This window comes from Oryzias melastigma, linkage group LG22 (assembly GCF_002922805.2).
Source record: "Oryzias melastigma strain HK-1 linkage group LG22, ASM292280v2, whole genome shotgun sequence".
Classification (NCBI taxonomy): Eukaryota; Metazoa; Chordata; class Actinopteri; order Beloniformes; family Adrianichthyidae; genus Oryzias; species Oryzias melastigma.
The window spans coordinates 5,199,336-5,217,607 of record NC_050533.1 but is presented as its reverse complement, the minus strand read 5'-3'; the positions used below and the strand labels follow the sequence as shown (position 1 = coordinate 5,217,607).

At 39.5% G+C, this 18,272-nt stretch overlaps 2 protein-coding genes across 5 annotated transcripts in view; both read left to right on the top strand.

Moving 5' to 3' along the window:
• efna2a (ephrin-A2a) overlaps positions 1-4,501 on the top strand; it is a 136,055-nt gene extending 131,554 nt beyond the window's left edge. Inside the window, exon 4 of one of the 2 annotated variants that reach the window (XM_024274102.2) lies at positions 1,138-4,501. In XM_024274102.2, coding sequence (XP_024129870.1) covers positions 1,138-1,247 — 110 coding nt within the window. In that variant the 3' untranslated portion in view covers positions 1,248-4,501. Of the gene's footprint in view, positions 1-1,134 lie in introns of both variants that reach the window. The other variant, XM_024274094.2, reaches the window with a different exon arrangement.
• A 4,726-nt stretch (positions 4,502-9,227) lies between these two features.
• LOC112147696 (synaptosomal-associated protein 23) overlaps positions 9,228-18,272 on the top strand; it is an 11,313-nt gene continuing 2,268 nt past the window's right edge. The window contains exons 1-7 of one of the 3 annotated variants that reach the window (XM_024274269.1): positions 9,228-9,385; positions 13,010-13,124; positions 15,854-15,895; positions 16,102-16,150; positions 16,370-16,487; positions 17,666-17,854; positions 17,934-18,078. In XM_024274269.1, the coding sequence (XP_024130037.1) occupies positions 13,068-13,124; positions 15,854-15,895; positions 16,102-16,150; positions 16,370-16,487; positions 17,666-17,854; positions 17,934-18,078 (600 nt within the window). In that variant the 5' untranslated portion in view covers positions 9,228-9,385; positions 13,010-13,067. The other 2 variants (XM_024274262.1, XM_024274253.2) reach the window with 2 other exon arrangements.

Sequence of the window (18,272 nt, the reverse complement as noted above, 5' to 3'; positions counted from 1 at the left end):
GTGGCACAAACAATACTTCGCACAGAGTCAGGCTGGGTGGCTATCAGATTGGTGTCAGGTGAGTTAGAACTCTGGAGACTGCTCCCGCCGGTGACCAGAGCTCTAACCCCTAACACCCAGCTTGATTAATTAAGATAATTAAAGTAACAGAGCTGTGAAAAAAAAAATCTTGAGTAAGATTTGCAGGATTTGCACCGCTTTGCCTTTATAAACTAAACCTCTGCCTATTGTAGGTGGCGGACGAGCAATAATTAACAGTAAAAACACAAAAGAAGAAGAGAGAAGCTGATTTTGCAGGTTTCCCTTTGGCCTGTAGTGTCGGCATTTATAAATAACTCCAGAGAAGCCTGACGCGCACGCTGATCCCATTCTTTAGCCACCCACACCTGCTTTTTCTTGAAAATCTACCTGCACTCCTGTTCAAAGTTAACCTCCGGAGTTTTCTGCCGAACGCAGATTAAGGAATCAAACCTGGATAGCAGCACTTCCCCACAGATGAGGGCACGGCTTTGAAGATCCCCACACAAAAGAAAGTCTGCTTTTCCGCAGCTTTTCAGGCTCAGATCATTCCAGATCTCACTACAGAGGCAGGAAATTATCTCCTCCTCCATAATTACTGAAACAACACACATTCTTTTTATTCTGTCACTTTTTGCAGCTCCTCTTTGAGGGTTTTTTTTTCCTTTTTCGCTGTTAAATCTGTATGACATTGCGACTTCCATCTCGTCAGTGAAAAGCTGTCAGTGTGAGGGAGTTGTGTGTGTGTGTGTGTGTGTGTGTGTGTCTCAGCTGCTCCAGATTCTGAGTCTCTGTGATTAAACTGTAATTAGGTTGGTTAAACCCCCCTGCAGAGCTCTCAGTTGCTGTCGTCTTCCCCTTCTCCCTCTTTCTCCTCTTTCTGTCGCACACTCTTTGCCTTTCGTTAACCGCTGACAGATGAGTGTTTTTTTGGAGGGGGGTTGTAGCTCAGCTTCAGTGTTTCATCATGACAGATCGTCTCTCATACTCCGCGTATCTCAAAAATCCACTTTCATGCTCTTGTTTTTGGTTTTGTATCGTCTTTGCATCTGTCTGCTCGTCCCTGTTGGTTCAGATTTTTTGTCGCCCCTCTTTTTCCTCTCATCTCTGTTTCAGATGGATCGGGATACGATTCCCCGGAGCCCTTCCTGACGGATGGAGGAGACAGCTCCAGGACAGGGTGCTTGGCCTCGGTCCTGCTGTTCCTGGGACTCTCTTTCTGGCTGTGACCCCCCACATACACACACCCGACTATGTGGAGCTCCAACCCCAGGATCAAGGCTGGGCTGGCTGTCCCTCTAAACCCACCACCCCTCAGGGAAGCCCTCTAACCCATCGTTCCACTTCCACCTGACCACCAACGACACCCACTGCCAGTCCCTTTTCATAGCCCCAACCATGCACATCCTCCCCAGGCATGGCTGCAAGGGCTAAGCTGCCCTTCATCTCCGATCCCTGAAATTCTGGGTGGATCAGCGCATCTCAGAGGAGCAAACGTCTTCATATCAGGGGGTTGGTTTGATTTGACTGCAAACATTTGTTGGGGTGAAACTGTAGCCGTGATTAAACTTGTCATCCCCTACTTGCGCCCCCCCCCCCCCTTGTCACCAGTGCCGGATGCATCCAGCAACAGACGTGGATGCACAAACATATTTGCACCAATCTCAAATTTTTTTGCAACCTTCAAATGCAAAGTACTGTTTTTGTTCAGATTTCATTTTGAGATGACAAGTGTAATCATAGCACGAGGGGGCGGAGATGTATATTTTCAGGTGGGGCTTGTTTTTTTGTCTTTTTCATGTTTCTAAACAAAGCATTTATCACAGCCTGGCAGCACAGGCTCCTCCAGCACCGTCTGATGTCGACTGGTTCGGGTGACTTTTGGAACCAAGACTCTCTCTTGTATGAATGTACCACTGGTCACCCACCTTTATGTCTTTGTGTATTATTGTGACTATGGTCACTCACAGTACCTTCTCTCAGACTGGCGGGATTGAACAGCTCCTGGGTTGGGAGTCAAAGTGAGAAAAGGAGGTGACACTCAAGTTGCATGACCACTGTGAAACCTTAAGATCAATCTTGTTTCTAATGATGATATATTTTTTCATGGGGAAAAAAAAAATCTGGGAAGCGCCCTGCTCCCGCCCTCGTTCTCCCTGGGACTTTTTAGGACATGAAACGGAAAACTCAGCCTCCTTCCCTCCTCACACGGTTTCTCCTGTCTGACTTTCAGCCGTTGATGGATTAGCTCGGGCCGGGAAGATAAATGGACCCGCAGGGTGAAACCGACTGGAAATCGGCCCCCTTGGAGCCCGAGTCAGATCGCGACGGGCGTAAACAATGACTGAAGCTGGTTCCGGGTCTGGGGGGTTAAACCATTGAGGGTTAGGACTGTGGCAAATGAGGCAAGGTGTTTGCTTGTGTGTGGCAGTGCACCGAAACGCACACATGCATGCAGGCAGACATACACACATACACAAACAAGGGTGTGGGACGAAGCATTTGTGAACTCTAAGGGGGGTAAACGGCACAAAGAGAGGGTCTGGGACTCAACGAGTAAGCACTGTGAACAGATACCAACACCTACTGACATATGTAGACATAAGCGCAGCTCTAGACATTTACAGAGACATGGCATGGACATACACACATGTACAAAGACACACAAGAAAACACAAACAAGGGAAAAGGCTTTTTTCCCCGTATTTCATCTTATTTTTGTAGCATTTAAAATCACTGTTAATTACTCCTTTGTGGGATGCAGTGATGGGTTATAGCCTGTGGAGGATTAAAAATAATGTTTTCTCTTCTTCTATCCACTGATGCTGTCCTTCTATTGTTCTTCTTCTTCTCTGGCTTGTGATCCATGATTGGTAGAGGTAGGATGCCTTCAGGTCTGAGCGTCATGTATGAGTTTGTCTTTATTTTTTTCTGTTCGTGCTGTTTTTGTGGAAGCTGATTTTAGCCATTAAAGTCAGTCAACAAGTAAACACAGAAGTCAGAGCAAAGAAGAGAAACACACAAATAAAGATTGTCTTTTTGTCTACTCAAAAAAAAAAAAGAAAAACGAGCCGATTCAGTTGAATTTCTTCAGACTTACCTCTCATTATGTGCTTTTTTTTTAATCCTCAAAGGGGAGATGATTGGGTTTATACGTGCACTCCAGCGGGCTCTTTATTTGCACAGTCAATCTTCTTCTGACGTCAAACTCTTGGAACGGCGATCGCTGAGCTTTGCCAGTTCAGGCATGAAATTATTCAGATGAAATCACCCTCTTCAATCTTCATCTGTTTCCCCCTCGGAGATGCGACGGCTGATCGGAACCTCTGACAACCTGGTGTCCGGATGGCTTGATAGCCTTTCCGCTCTTGTTTCTGTCGCATTTCCTGCATGAAGTCTGACTCCTGCTGATGGGAGGAAAACTCAAACGTTGCGCCTGACTTTAGTTACCCAGAACTTTTCTGGAATATTCTAATGATTTTTTTTTCCTTGAAGTTTTTTGACAACTTCCTAAAAAAAATACACCATTAACTCATTCTCAGGGGTTTTCATGGGAAGAAGAAAGCCGATCTTCCTCTCGCATGAAACGAATGAGTGGAAAGGCTGGAAATTTGAAAGCAAAATGTTGACACAACATGGCGAAGAAGCGCCTGAGGGGTGGCGGATTCCCTTTTAATTACAACACCTGATTGTTCTTTTCCTTTTTCTCTGATTTTATGCTACACTAGCAGCAAAGAGCGACTCATCTATACACATAAAAACACTAAGCATGTGCACGAAAGCATTAAAAGAGTCTAGAATAAAAAGTAATTTTTGTAAAAGAAATATATGACTTTTTAAAAGGAAACAGCAAAATTTAAAGAAGTCTAACTTCTGAACTTAAAGATATTTTTTTGTGATTCTATGTACTAGATTTTCTTTATTTAGCAAATATAAAGAAATCTAAAAAGTACTGAGATAGCAGCCATTGTGTTGAAGTATGACGCTAGGTCCACACTGGATGCGGATGCACCGCAAAGCGATGCAGAGCGCATGTCATCTGCATCGGCATCTACACACAGAGATAAGTATGTGTGTGTGTGTTGCGATTGTATGTTTATTTCCATCTCTACAGTTTGTCTAAATACAAAAACATGATCACATTTGTCAATCGTGGGGTTTTATTGTGGAAGATTTGTTATATTTTGAAAATAAACTGGATTTTCTCATGTATCTTGATGTGACTTCCTGCCAGGATTGACATGGATCACTTGGGACTCACGCACAAGATAGAGACACCAAAACGATCCGGCGCACGGTGCGAGCGACGCTCCGCACCTGGCGTAAACCACACCGAAGGTTAACAAGGGCGCAAAACGGAGGCAGCCTCCATTCCGCGCTGCTTCCACATGTGAACCAGGGTTAAACCCCAATGTCTCATTAAACAAACTCTTAAGAAATAAGTCAAAAATTCTATAAAACTCTATAAAAAAGCAAAAAAAAATGCCATTAGGATAAGAAAAATGATTTTACCAAAAATTCTTATTTTTAGAAACACCTTTTAGACACCAACACTTGGTTCACTGACATGGAAGCTCCGGGAAATGATGTGGAACGGAGGCTGCTTCCATACGGCGCCCTCGTTAACCTGTGGTGTAGTTCACACCAGATCCGAAGCGCTGTGATCCGCCGTGATCCTCCACGGACTTCTGCGGTTCTTCGTTCCTGGCTCGTGTTGTGTAGCGATTGTTTTTGGTATCTGGTCTATTTTTTTGTGTGAGCCACGATTGATCTGCATCAATTCTTACAAGAAGTTACGCCAAGACACAAGAAAATCCGGTCAATTTTCAAAATATTACCAATTTTTCACAATAAAATGCCATAATTGACAAATGTGAACATATTTTTGTGTCTAAACAGACTGTTGAGATGAAAATAAACACTCAAAAAACAAACAGACTATTTTGGACAACCCTACCCCTCTAAATATCCCTACGATAGGAGGAGTATGGAGAAGACTTATGGGGAGAATTTAGACATACTTTCTTAAAATAAGACTATTTTACTATTGATTCTGCTTTCTTGATAGGAATATTTTTCTTGCAAGACAGAAAGTAAGTCAGTAATTCCTGAAACAAGGATCTTCTTCTAAGGATTTGGTTTTTGGGAGCTATCGTGATAATCAAGGATTGATAATGTGATAAAACCTGCAATAATTAATGCATCTTTGCAAAAATCAGAGCTAATTTCATTCATTTAGATTATCAAACTGCACTTATACTCTTGTTGTAAGACATTAAACAAAGACAGAAGCAGAGCTAAAACAACTGAACTTGACCCAATGGCCTGGTGATAGTGTCTACCCAGAGATATGTGGGGGAAAAGCACAGAGAAGACTTTTCGAAAGAAAAAAAAAGGAAAACAGTTCCTTCCTGCTTGACACTGGATTGGAGGTTAAACCGCCAAATGGTTCCCGACTGCAGCTCACCGCTCCCCAAGAAGATGAGGTGAACCACGCAGCGAGTGGAGACGAGAACTGAAGAAAAGGCAACAAAAAATAAAAATGTAAGTGCTTTAGTCATGAGTGTTTTTGCTAACCGGCGGGTTCCTGAGCGTTTGATTTCCAGAATCAAAACTAAATCCTGTGTATGATGTTAAAATATGGGAGTGTCAAAGATGAGAAGAACCATCTCAGCAAAATCATTTTCTGCTGATTACCTGGATCAGGTGTGTTTAGTCAGTCCTGGGGTGGTTGGAAAACACCTCGACAGACCATGTTTCTAAACATACAACATTACTACAGGATAATTTGCATAAAAATAATATTTCTCTATTAAGGAATAAAAGATTTAAGCTTTTGGGGAAAAGTCCCATTATTTCAAACATGTTTCATGTGCCTTAAGGTTTAAGGCTTTTCTGACCTTCATAGATTTAGGCAAAACTGTTTCAGTCCCTTCAAATTAACCAGCCGAATGCATTAGTTTTCTAATTAAATGTCTGGCATGTACTGTGCAAAGACACTGGTGGAGTTTGAGGAGAAACTGGTAATATGCAGGTTTAGCATTCAAACTGTTTAACCCTTAAGACTGCTTACTCCCCTTGTCCTACCGGTCAGAAATTACCAATCCTACCAAAACCCCAAAATAATTTAGAATTTAGAAGTTGTTGATTTTGAACGATGTGCACATGGCGAGCTTGCAAATATGGCGTTCTCCCATTACTCGCACATTTTTTATCGGAATATTGTGAAAATGTTATGCCTGGATGCCTGGCTAAAGCTGAGCAAAATGATATAACACATGATATGAACATATAAGGATTGTGGGCGTGGTTAGCTAAAAACTCCAGTTGCTAAGGAAATCCAAAAGTTTACTTTTGATGATTCTTCTGAAACTTACATAGATCTCTTCGGTATCTTCAGGCGACCAAAACGTAAGATGGTTGCTATGGAGATACAACCAACAGAAAAGCCGCCATTTTGAAAAAAGGGTTTTTTTTATATCAGTTTGTCACAAGCAGCTCTGACTAGCCTGGGTCAAATAGGCCGCGGGGTCAGAAGGGAGTGGTGTATAGCCCATTTGTAAACAAGTATCACTTTTTTCCAATTTTTTAGGAAAAGTCAAAATTTTCATGTTGGAAAAGAAGGTATTTTTTCTACAAGTAAGCATGGTAGTGGGTCCATTTTTACCCACAACAGCTTTGGTTAAAGCTTTGATTCTGAATACTGCTCTAGTGGGTTTTCACCACTGACATAAAACAGACACATCTCCCCTGTGAGGTCTTTAATGGCCAACGTTAGCTTGAAACATTCGTCAGCTTGGTTTCTAAAGTGTTATTTGAAACCCCTGACTTGTCAGTTTTGGGGCCATGATGTAAAAATGAATATCTGAAACTTTGTTCTGGGGGAAAACTGAAGGATATGAATAATAGATGAGCCTTGGCTTGCCATGTTTAGCCCTACTGTGCAAAGCAGGCTAATGGCTATCGATGTCTCTAGTTTACAACAAATTGCTTCATATAAGAGCTCAATACAAATTGTGAACGAGTGGATTCCAGTGGACGGGAGGCGAGGGAATGAGATTGTCTCTGGATATTGAGATGCACGCTTGGTCAACCGCTTCTCTGTCCTGACAAGTATCAGGTACCGGCGGAATTAGCCCAATGTAAAATTAAACCCAATCAAGCAAGAACATTAAACATTCCTCATGTCTCAGCCCTTGTGAGGGGAAAAATGAAGCAGACATTAATACAGATGGTTTTGGAGAAATAAGGAAAAATTGGTCTGGGTTGCCCATGCATCCATGCACCAATATCCTAGCAACTTCTTTTCCACATCCAATTATCACTTAGCAGCCACTGGGGGAAAAACAATCGGAGAAACAAGTTTGGCTTATGTGTTGTTGGTTTTGGCCACAACCAGAAAGCAAAAGCCAGGAATCCAGATGGCAACCCCTTCTCCACTGCTTTGATTCTCTCCCATCATGCCCTTCTTTCCTTTCCAGCTTTCTCAGACACATCATTAGGCGAGGGCTAATCTATTCTCCTCTTTCCCGGTACCTTTGTCTCCTCACATTCAACTAACAGGCATGATTTAGGAATTATGGAATTAGGGCAGCGCTCCCATCTCAGTTAATGAGGAACGGCATGATGAAAGAGCTTGATCCTGAACGTATCATTGTGGTAGAGTTAAAAACCCTCTTTCTCTGTCCATGTTTCATCGCCACTCTGTTCTTGTCCCTTCCTGTCTCACATGCGCTGTGGAAAGCATCGCACCTTGGCTGTAATTACAGTGGAAATACTAATTTCTAGCTCTTCAAGCACTGTTGGATGTGGCGTGAAATGGTGAAGCGGCACGGCAGAAAAGTTAACTATGAGTCATTCACCCATGCATAGACACACTCTTGCAGAATCACACTCACAGGAGTCCAGATGGGCCTTGTGTTATTGCTGAATAATGCATGCAATGTAGACTCTATAAAAGTTACATGGCCAGAGAGAGCGCAAGTCATCAGTCAGACGCTTTAGGCCGTTTGGTAAGGTTAGCCTTGGAGCAAGGCTTGTGCAAATTTGGAGTTGCACATGGAATTTCCAGTTTGCAAGTATTTGACTTCAGGTGACCCCTCAAGGGAAAATATTTAGCTGAGGCTGGAATAGAAAAGCACTTTTCCTTTAGTTTCTGTTAGCCGATATTGTGGCTGTCTTTCCAGTCACCTTGAAAATGCTTTTGTGGTTTCAACCATTAAACTTGAGAATTAGACGGAAGATTCAAAGAAAGAGGTTCGGGTTTCAGGCCATCTCTCAAATGCACTATGAAATATATCTGGCTGTCTTGCGTCTATGCAAAGCAGGAGGGGAGGGGGAGGTCCGGGTGAAGGGTAAATGCTGCACTCATGTGGGGAAACTGAGCAGTACCTTGTTTTTCCTCTTGAGTCTGTTAACAGGACGTGCCCCCACCACTGTGTGCTGCATTCAGCAGCTTGTGTGACAAGCTTTTTATCAGTTAAGAGTGCAGTGCAAACACTAAAAACACATAACAGTCTAATAAAATAGCAAGTTTGACAGCTCACATGACTTACATCCTAGAAGAGAGATCTCATTGTGTCTGGTTTTATCTTGCAAGTGTTTATGTACTTATATGGAATTTCAAAAAAGAGAAAATGTTGCGTCAAGGGTTTCAAAACATGCACAACACATTGACCACAAAGTAACACAAACAGAACATAAACGAGAAGGCAGATCAAACGTTTTAAAAAACTGACATTTACAAAAAATAAAACCACAATAGGGAACAAAGTGTCAAGGGGAGTAGTAAAATGTGATAAAGTTGAACTATACAATTACTATAAACTGAATCAGCAAAGTTTGGGGGGTCACGTGACTTTAGTTTCAGTGTAGGAAAATTGAACTCCAAACAGTCTTTCACTTCATAATTCAACTCACCCAAGAAAATTAATTAAAATTTTATACAAAATCATATTTAAGTAAACTGTATGCAATTAATTGTGTTTTAAGGCAGCATATAGTGATTAGTGCAATGAAAGACGGGAAGGACTAAGCAAAACCTTTAAAAATGTAAAAATGTTCACAATTCTTACTTTATAATGTGTAATGTTTATAGTAGTTAATATTTTAAAAAAATTCTGCAGCGTAAATATTTTAAAATATATAACTTTGTAAGGCATAAAAAGTTATTTGTTGCTAACCAAACGTACGTTTTTAAGAGAGTGTGAATTCCGACGGTACGCGAAGGCACCATAGATTACGTTATTCTCCTCGCGGCGGGGCCTGTGAAGGAATCCAGGAGTGACCAGCGAAAAGTTCGCATACCAGAAGGAAGGAGGAGTTGTTAACTCTTTTTTCTCATCCCAGGGAAGCCTGAAAGCAAGTCGTGAGTATCAACAAACGTCTCCCGTCAGTTCATATCAACTTAGTCGGAGTGGAAAGTTGACAGGAAAGCGGAACTAGCCAATTAGCAGGCTAGCAGCGTGTTAGCTAGGTGAAGAAGTTTGCTTTCCTGGATTAAGGAAAAACTACAAACTTTCCAAACATGTAAGACGATTTATTAAACCCGTTTAGACGGTTTGTTTCACTTTTTGGTTTTCTTATGTGTGAAAGTGTTGAATTATAGGCTGTTTGAATGACTTCCTTGGTTCAAACTAAGCATTGCTGTGGGTGTTTGGTTAATATTACTCATTTAACCAAACATCACCTGTTTGTCAGGTGATCTGGTTCACCTGCTGGTTCAGCTTCTTGGGAGATAATTGTGGTCAGGTGCTAAAAACAGTTGTTCTTGCTTGTTAGAGATATAGTGCGGAAATGATAAACCATTCTTGGGGTGTTTTACTTCCATATTTCTACCATCAATTGTGTCAGAATTCTTGCTGAATGTCACTTTTTTGGGGAAATTGAAAGATTCATGCTTTGTAGTTTCAGTTTAACACCCACTTTTGGACAGAACTCATTGTAATTATTGAGAAAACAGAGATATTTGTAGGAATGTGATATTTAAAGGGAAAATAGTTGGAAAAAAGGCAACATTTATGTATGTAAATGAATGGAATATAGTAAGAAAGTTAACCAAGCATGACTTAAGCAAGAGAAGACGTCACTTTTGAGGCTCATGAAGATCTGGAGTAACAGGTTTGGGTTGAAAAACAAGAAACGTTTTCTCCTGTTGTTGTCTTGGCCATTTGCTGCTGTGAAGACTCTGCAACATGAATGGGTATGTCAGCATTACTGTACATTATTCCTCATGTGGTGTGGCCTTTTCTGCAGAAATCTATACCTGTGTACGGATTAATGGTTTGTTGGTGTCGACATTTATGCCTCGTCATAATTACCGTTGTTTATGATCGGGATCCCTTCACTTTTGAGTTCCCTGAAAGCTGATTATTTAACATTTCAAACTAACCTCCCTGCATTAACATTTGAGGAAATTGACCTTTAAATCTAAACGAATAATTCAGAATTTAGCAACTGGCTTACCTGTCTATGCAGGTCTAAACACATAACTGTAATGTGAAGATTGTTGTTGCCAAACTCACAAAACGGCTTGAATTGTACGCTAAAGTTGTGACATTCAGGGTGAAAAAAACAACAAATAAACTCCAAAGTCAACATTTAAGAGCTGAACATTTTTGTCAAGTACACTATTCATCTTGATTTGTGTTTTATTTCTGTGGATTGCTGCAGATTTAGCTGGGAAGCAGAAGTTTAGAGGTTATTTGCAAAACAGGAAAACATCAACTTTAAAGGGAAGATGGGATGACAGGACAGGAAAGCAGATGCAGGAAATAAGCCTTCCTGATTTCCTTTTTTCCCCCCTTACAATCTAAAACCCATACAGTGGGAATTTCTTTCCCTATAATTTAGTGAAATGAATCTTAGTTTACAATGATACTAACCTTATCTTGTTTTTAACGCATTTTCTTTAAGCGATTGCTTAAAAAAACACACATATGAGCACACTCGGGTTTGGAAATCATTCCGTGGTCTCTTTTTCTGTGCATTTCCTGAAATTAAACAAGTGTGTTGATCTTTTGAAGCAAAGATTAGGAAGGAACATGAAGCCTGGAGCGATCGGGCGTGATCGGCCCTTCCTGCTTCCTTTTACTTTCTCGGTAACACTCAATCTTCTGACATCCTCACTGTGGTTCGAAAATACTTGCATTAAGAGGAACACATTTCAGCTAAATACATAAACTGAGGATGACTGTCTAATGATATTAGAAGGTTTCAGAATGCCAATAAGAGAACCAGTTGGATTGAATTTACTTTACAATCTTGGACTCATCTTCCCTAAAAGTAATCTTTATTGTTGAAATAATTAGTGTTTAGACTATCTCATCTTATCATCATCGAGTCTCTTATCATAAATTACAGTAAAACATTGATTTCCATGGTTGTGTCTCTCATATTTTCTGCTCCCTCATTGTTCATTAACATTGTTGCTAAGATCTCCACATTGTATCGGGGAGCGTTCTGTATTTGTTTCCATCTCTCCTTAGAGGACAAAAAAACATTTGTTTAGGTTTTGCATCCCGTTTTTCCTCTCTGTGTTTGTATGGCTGCTGCTGAACATGCTAAGTCACATTTATTCTTTCAATTTTTTTGTTTTTTTAGCCATTTTCTCAAAATTTAGATCATGTTTTGCTGCATAAGTTTGTCTGAAACATTTGAATTGTTTTTTTCTAAGAATGTTCGCCTGTGTTCATGTTGTTGCACACGTTTTAAAAGAAACTGTCAATTCTTGATTATAAAAATGTAAATAAATAATATCATTTATTAAAATCCAGTGTGGGTCTTTTTAGGCAAGGCCCTTTTCACTACTGCCTAACTATGTAGCCTCATGTAGGCCTAAGTCTGGGTCTCTGTGCTGGTCCCCAGCCTGGATAAAATAAAAGTTTGAGTCAGGAAGAGCAAACTCTGCTTTGTTGACAGGATATCCCGAAAGGTGAATAACGATAAAATGAGTAGATTTGAACTTTCAAAAGCTGCTTTTTTATTTATTTATGTGAGGTGAGCTAATGTAGTAGTTTAGAATCCGTTATTGAAGAGTTTTAAGCCTTAAAAGAGAATTTTTATAACAATTCCACCGTTTACACTGAAGGAATTTGGGTTCTACATACAGTACATCTTAACAGAAAAGTTTATAGTATTTATCCTCACGAGGGATTTTTCTTTCTTTTTTTTTAATTTTTCTTGAAGGGAAATTACATTCAGCTTCACAATGTAAATTATACATCCCTTATGCCTTTTCAGTTATATCCAAACAAGAAAAGGGGGTAAATTAACAAATAAAAAAGATGGGAGAAAGAAAAACAAGGAGACCATTTTTACAAATCAACTTCAGTCCAAAAGTTGGCTCTTAGAAAAGTCTGTCCGAATATTCCGTCCGTTTTGACCACATTTGATTAAACTTTTCTATTTAGATTTGAGTTTTTCCATAATGTTTATAGTGTGAATAATAGTGATCCATTCCTATTATTGGTGGTTCCTGTTTGTACCATTTTCCTGTAACACATTTTTTACTTACAGAACGTTTAGTAGTTTTTTCTCCATATTATTTAATCTGTCCAAAGTTCAGTTACGTAGATGGATTCAAATGTACACAGGAAATCAATCATAAACACATTCTGAATATTTTTGTGAATTTCAACCCAGTATTTTTAATAATTGAACATTTCCAGAAAATATAGAAGTTTTTTCCACATCTCCAGCGTTCATCTCCACTGCTCTGGTATCGTTTTTGAACCATGATTTTTCTCTGTAGTTTTTAATTTTCAGTATTTTTAAAACTGCTTAATTTAGGGGATTTTTCCTTTAAAATGTCATTGGTAGATGAAAATCTTTGTCCACTTTTATGTGAAAATGTTGGATTTTTTTTTCCCCCTCATTGCCCATAATTCCCTGTTCAGCAGCCGAGTGTGTGTCCCCTCTGTATGCTTTATGATAATTGATTCCCTCTAATTTGAAGCTAATTAGAACCTGATGAACTCTGGCCTTCTTTCAGGCCTCAGCATATTGAGCTCGGTGCCACGGGAGGAGCCCCCAAACAGGACAGCAGCAACATGGAGGACATGAGCGTGGAACAGATGGCTCTGAGGGCCAACCAGCTGACGGATGAGGTGCTGAGTCACGAACCCTCCTCTCACTGCTGCTCCGTCTGTGATTTCTTCTGTTCCTCTCTGAGATTTCTGTATTTAATGAGCAACATGTGATTTTAGTGAATAGATGATGCAAAAAGGAGTTTTCTGACTCTGATTTCAAACGCGCAAAAATATTATTTTTAGTGTTAAAATTTACATTTTGACTGTGGTCAAAGCGGTTTAAACAATTGATCAGAGGTTGTATGGAACGGCCAAAGGAGGTTCTAGTGCAAACCTTTCCAGTCCCTCATCAAAAAGCTTTCTGAGGAAGACGCTGGAACGTGACCTTCATCTCAGAAGCAAAATTCAGACGATGAAAGCTCTCTAAAAATGAAAGTTTCAGCAGCTGAGAAGTACGATGATGAAGTTTCTAACCACAATCTCTGAAGCTCATAATTAACACCTTATATCTCATTTGTTCAGCCTAATAGATATCATATTTGATGCTTAAGAATCACTGAACTCGATTATCTTTAATAAGGATAAATGAGAAATCTGTTCCTATATTTTCCAATTAATACATATTTTTTCACATTTTTGTTAATTGAGAATCATTTAAAGCAGAAAACGTAACATTTAACCTTTCAGAATAGCCCTAAAAGAACATGTGTTGAGACGTCTGGTTCATTCAGCGTCTGATAAATTGATGGAGGTCACAGGAACTGTCGGAGGGTTTCCTCCTGCTTCAGTCTGACGGCTCCCTCGCCGCTTCGTCGTCGGCTTCATCCGTCATCTTACAGTAATTACTTAATCAGCACTCAAGGGCATCCCGCCGTCAGTCAGCTGATGCAGATGAATGGATGCAGGCCTGTTGCTCAAACTGTCGACTGCTTCATGTTTTTTTCTGCTTCCTGACTTAACCTGCACCTCTGCTTCTATCTCTTCCTTGTTTCTGCTGCCGCCTGGTTTATCCAGGGGATCATTCAGGGGACATGGGAGGGCCCCTCTGCTAATTCTACTTACCGTTGGTAAACACTCAGACTCTCTGAGGATGGCTGACAGTTTATCAGGACGATCTCACCTTAATGGGAGCTACAGTTTAAATTTTTCCTGAAAGTTTCCAAACTTTTCCGTTTTAATTTAAAGTTAAAAAACGAAAATTAGTTGATTCATCCTGCTAAGCTGCAGCCATCATTTTCTTATTTTGGGAAAACTTTTATAAACAATGTATTATTTTAAAGGAAAACTTGTATTTGAAGTGTGGGTTAGGAATGTTCGACTAAAGGAGGTCGCCGCTCCTCGTTCGGTGGAGACTCGGTCAGATCGCAGCTTCGCTCCGCTTCCCAACAATGGAGACGCAGAAGGGCGGGGTCCACCTGAACGGACCGCATTCCTGCGTGCGCTGCAGTCTGTCGAGCTTTAGACCAACAATCAGACTTCATCTCACCTGATCGCTGAAATGTTAACATACTGAGACATTTCCATGAACACAGGTCTATTTTTAAACGTAAATCATTTGTTTTTTCTAGTTTATTATTTTCCATAATTTGTTTTGTTTATTATTCAAGTTATTTCTTCCTAATAAGTAAAACATGAGAAATGGGAACTGTTCATGAAAGAATAAAGCTACAGATTTTATTCATGCAGAAGTCAAACTTTTTTTACTTTAAATCTATAAATTAATTCCATTCTGTGCAAGAATTTTGTTTCTGTAAAAGTAAAAAGAGTAGGGTTGGACTGTGAATGTTACCTTTTTTTTTAGATGCTTTTTATATTATTCTGTATAAGTCGTAGACAAAGTTGAATGTCATTTTAATAAATTTGTAGATTATTTTTCAAATAAAATTTAAAAGATTTAAATAAATATTATTTTTTTGCTGTAATATGTTAAATTGACCCAATTATAATTAAATATTACTTATAAATCAAAATGTAAAATGAACCAATTTGGTTATAAAAAACACATTTTACAAAAGAGGTATAGAAGTAACTTTCATTAATAAAATTATGATTTTTTTGCATTAAAACAGTTTTCTTAAACTTAGAAAAGATATTAGTTCTGGTAGTTACTTTAAAGGAAAACTTGTTTATAAATCAGATAATTTATGTTGATTTTCTTCATTGATCTTCATCTTAATTTTTTCTGGTTCTGAAATTTTTATAGAATTTCAGAGCAGATTTAATCAATTTTCATTTTCTTAGTTTTCTGTTCTTTAAAAATACTTTTAATATGTTGTATATGTTGGGAATTATAATTTTGATAGATAAACAATGTATATCATAGATATTGTTATGAATGCTAAAAAATAGAAAAACACTTTGATAAAATCATTATTTTTCTGAATGAGTTTAAACTATAATGGTCCAAAAAAATCAAATCAAGAAATCAAGCTTGTGAATTTTTACACATTTTCTCTAGATTTTGTTATTGAATTTATCTTTCCCTTATTTATCAATTACAAACTTTCTTTGCAAAAAAAAGCAAAGAATCATACAAAGAAAAACTCCATCCAGGTTTTTTGGATTTGTTTTAAAGCTGCTGGGATTCAAAGTGCGACTCGCTTCCCTCTAAATGAGTTTGTGGATCTGTTTCCATTCTGTAAAAAACATTTTAGACGGATTAGACGCTAATCGGGCCAAACAAATTGATGGAAACTGAGCTGTGGCTGGACTCCAGCTCAAGTTTATGTTTTCTTTTATTTATATTTTTTATAGAATCACTTTTAGCTGTTAATCCTTCTTTTTTTCTTTTTTTTTTTCTCCTGCAGTCGCTGGAAAGCACACGGAGGATGAGACAGATGGCAGAGGAGGTGAGGCTCTCAATGAGGAAAAGTTTCAAAATAAAAGAAGTGTTGGCATCTTATTTTTTATTTCATTTGAAAGTACAGGTTTCAGTTGTGTATTCTCAACTTTTATGACACTTTGAGTGATTAACACAATCTATTAAACTTTTTTTATTATTAAACTAAATTATTTCAAATAAAAATGATTTACTTTGAAATGTTATTTTTCATAGAGCCAAGAGACTGGGGGCAAAACCTTGGATATGCTTGATATGCAAGGAGGTAACACAACATCAACACTTGTTTGTCATGTTAAAGTATAGAGGAAAACTGAGTTTTTGCTCTTCCTCTTTTCTGTTTTAATCTTTGACATCAATCCTAAAATCTGCTGAAGCATCTTTTGATTTTCAGCCTTTATATCTTTCAGTTTTCATCTTAGCTGTGGAACCTGTTGACATCAGTAGAGGTGAAGATGTTGAGCTCTGTGTTTGTGTGATTTAGAGCAGCTCAGACGAGTGGAGGAGGGCATGGACCAGATCAACGAGGACATGAAGCAGGCGGAGAAAAACCTCAACGACCTGAACAAGTGCTGCGGCCTCTGCACCTGCCCCTGTAACAGGTACGCTGCTGCCGCCGCTGCCGCCGCCACCCAGAGTGGAGGAAGAGCTCTCGCCACGTGTGGCACGTTCAGGAACGCGCTTTCAGTTTACGGTGTTCTCACTGGCCTGTCGCTAAATCGATTTTTAGAAGCTTCGATTACGATCCATAAATGATTCTTTAGCGTTTTTTATGAATTTTGAATCATTTATAATCAAAACATGTATATATTTTAAAGCAAAAGTACCAAGAGGAACTAAACACGAAGCGCTTTTCATTCGGACACTTTTGAAAAGCGCACAAACATGGCTGACCTTCCAGATCTCGTGATCTGACCGGCCCCTAATTTGTTTAAAGTGACCGTTTGGAAGCATTTCAACTTTCATAGTGTTGAGGGTTACTGGGATAAAAGTCATGCGGTGTGTAAGTTATGTCACACCAAAAATAAATAAGTAGGAAAAAACAAATTTGCAACACTTAGATTTTGTTTGACATGAGCTATAGTGCATTTTTACATATATTTAAGGTTGTTGAGTTCTGGGAACATTTTTCCCTTTTAGATGCTGTGAAAAATGTTTGTTTTTCTTTTCTCAGCTCTATTCTGATAATTCCAACCAACATTCATTTCTCCTTCACGGTTGCTTTCTAACCGGTTGGTACGTTCATGTTTTGAAAAGGACGGCACCCATATGTCACCACCACATCCCTGATTGGTCAAAATTTGCGTGACGTTTGAAAGTTTTGAACGTAAAAGCCTGAAACACGCATGTTGGTGCATTTCCAATGACTTTTCATTGAAAGTTGTCACCCAAATGTGCATGTCTGAGTCCGGTGTGAACATTACATTCATTTTAGCTTCTTATTTAAGCTACAAACACAGAATCTGCTTCACTTTTCATACTTTCATCTGTTTTTCAAACATTTTTTTTAGTTAAATTGTAGCTTTTTGAAGTTTGTCACATTTGTTGTTTCTAAACACAAATCTTCCTCAAATGCTTTCACTTTGGAGAAGGAGATACTTTGAATATCAAGGCGTAAGGTAGGAGATGGTTATGATTCTGTCTCTTTATGTAGACTTTAGAAATAGATCCCAGTTAATCCTGGAAGTAGTTATTTCATTTTTTTAAGTGTTTGTGTGGCATTACCTGACATTTTGGTGCAAAAATGTGTTTTATATTTATGTCTTTTCTTTGTTTACAGAGTTACATCCATTGAAAACGACCAGCGCTACAAGAAAACTTGGGGTACTGGAGGGCCGGAGGGGGAGAATGATGCCGACGGCTCCAAAGTGGTGTCCAGACAGCCGTCACGCACTCGCAACGGCCAGCCCGCCCAGGCCACCGCCACCAGGGGGACCGCCGCCGCTCCGTCGGGGCCGTACATCCAGAGGTGGGGCCTTGAACAGAGGTCAGAGTTCAGATGCCGCCGACTGTCATTTCTGCATCGACAAACCCGGTTTGTGTTGCAGGGTGACCAATGATGCTCGAGAGGATGAGATGGAGGAAAACCTGGACGCTGTGGGCGGGATCATCTCCAACCTCAGAGGCATGGCTGTTACGATGGGACAGGAAATAGACAAGCAGAACTCACAGATCGACCGGATCACCGATAAGGTGAGTCACAGGGCCATGCTGAAAATATAATTTAAAATAAAATGTTCATTAAATATATTTTAAAAATCCTAAAGAAATAAAAAAAATGAAAGTAGCCTCACATCCAGTTAAAAGAAAATACATCCATCCATCCATCCATTTTCCTGACCGCTTCGTCCCTTTCGGGGTCGCGGGGTGCCGGAGCCTATCCCGGC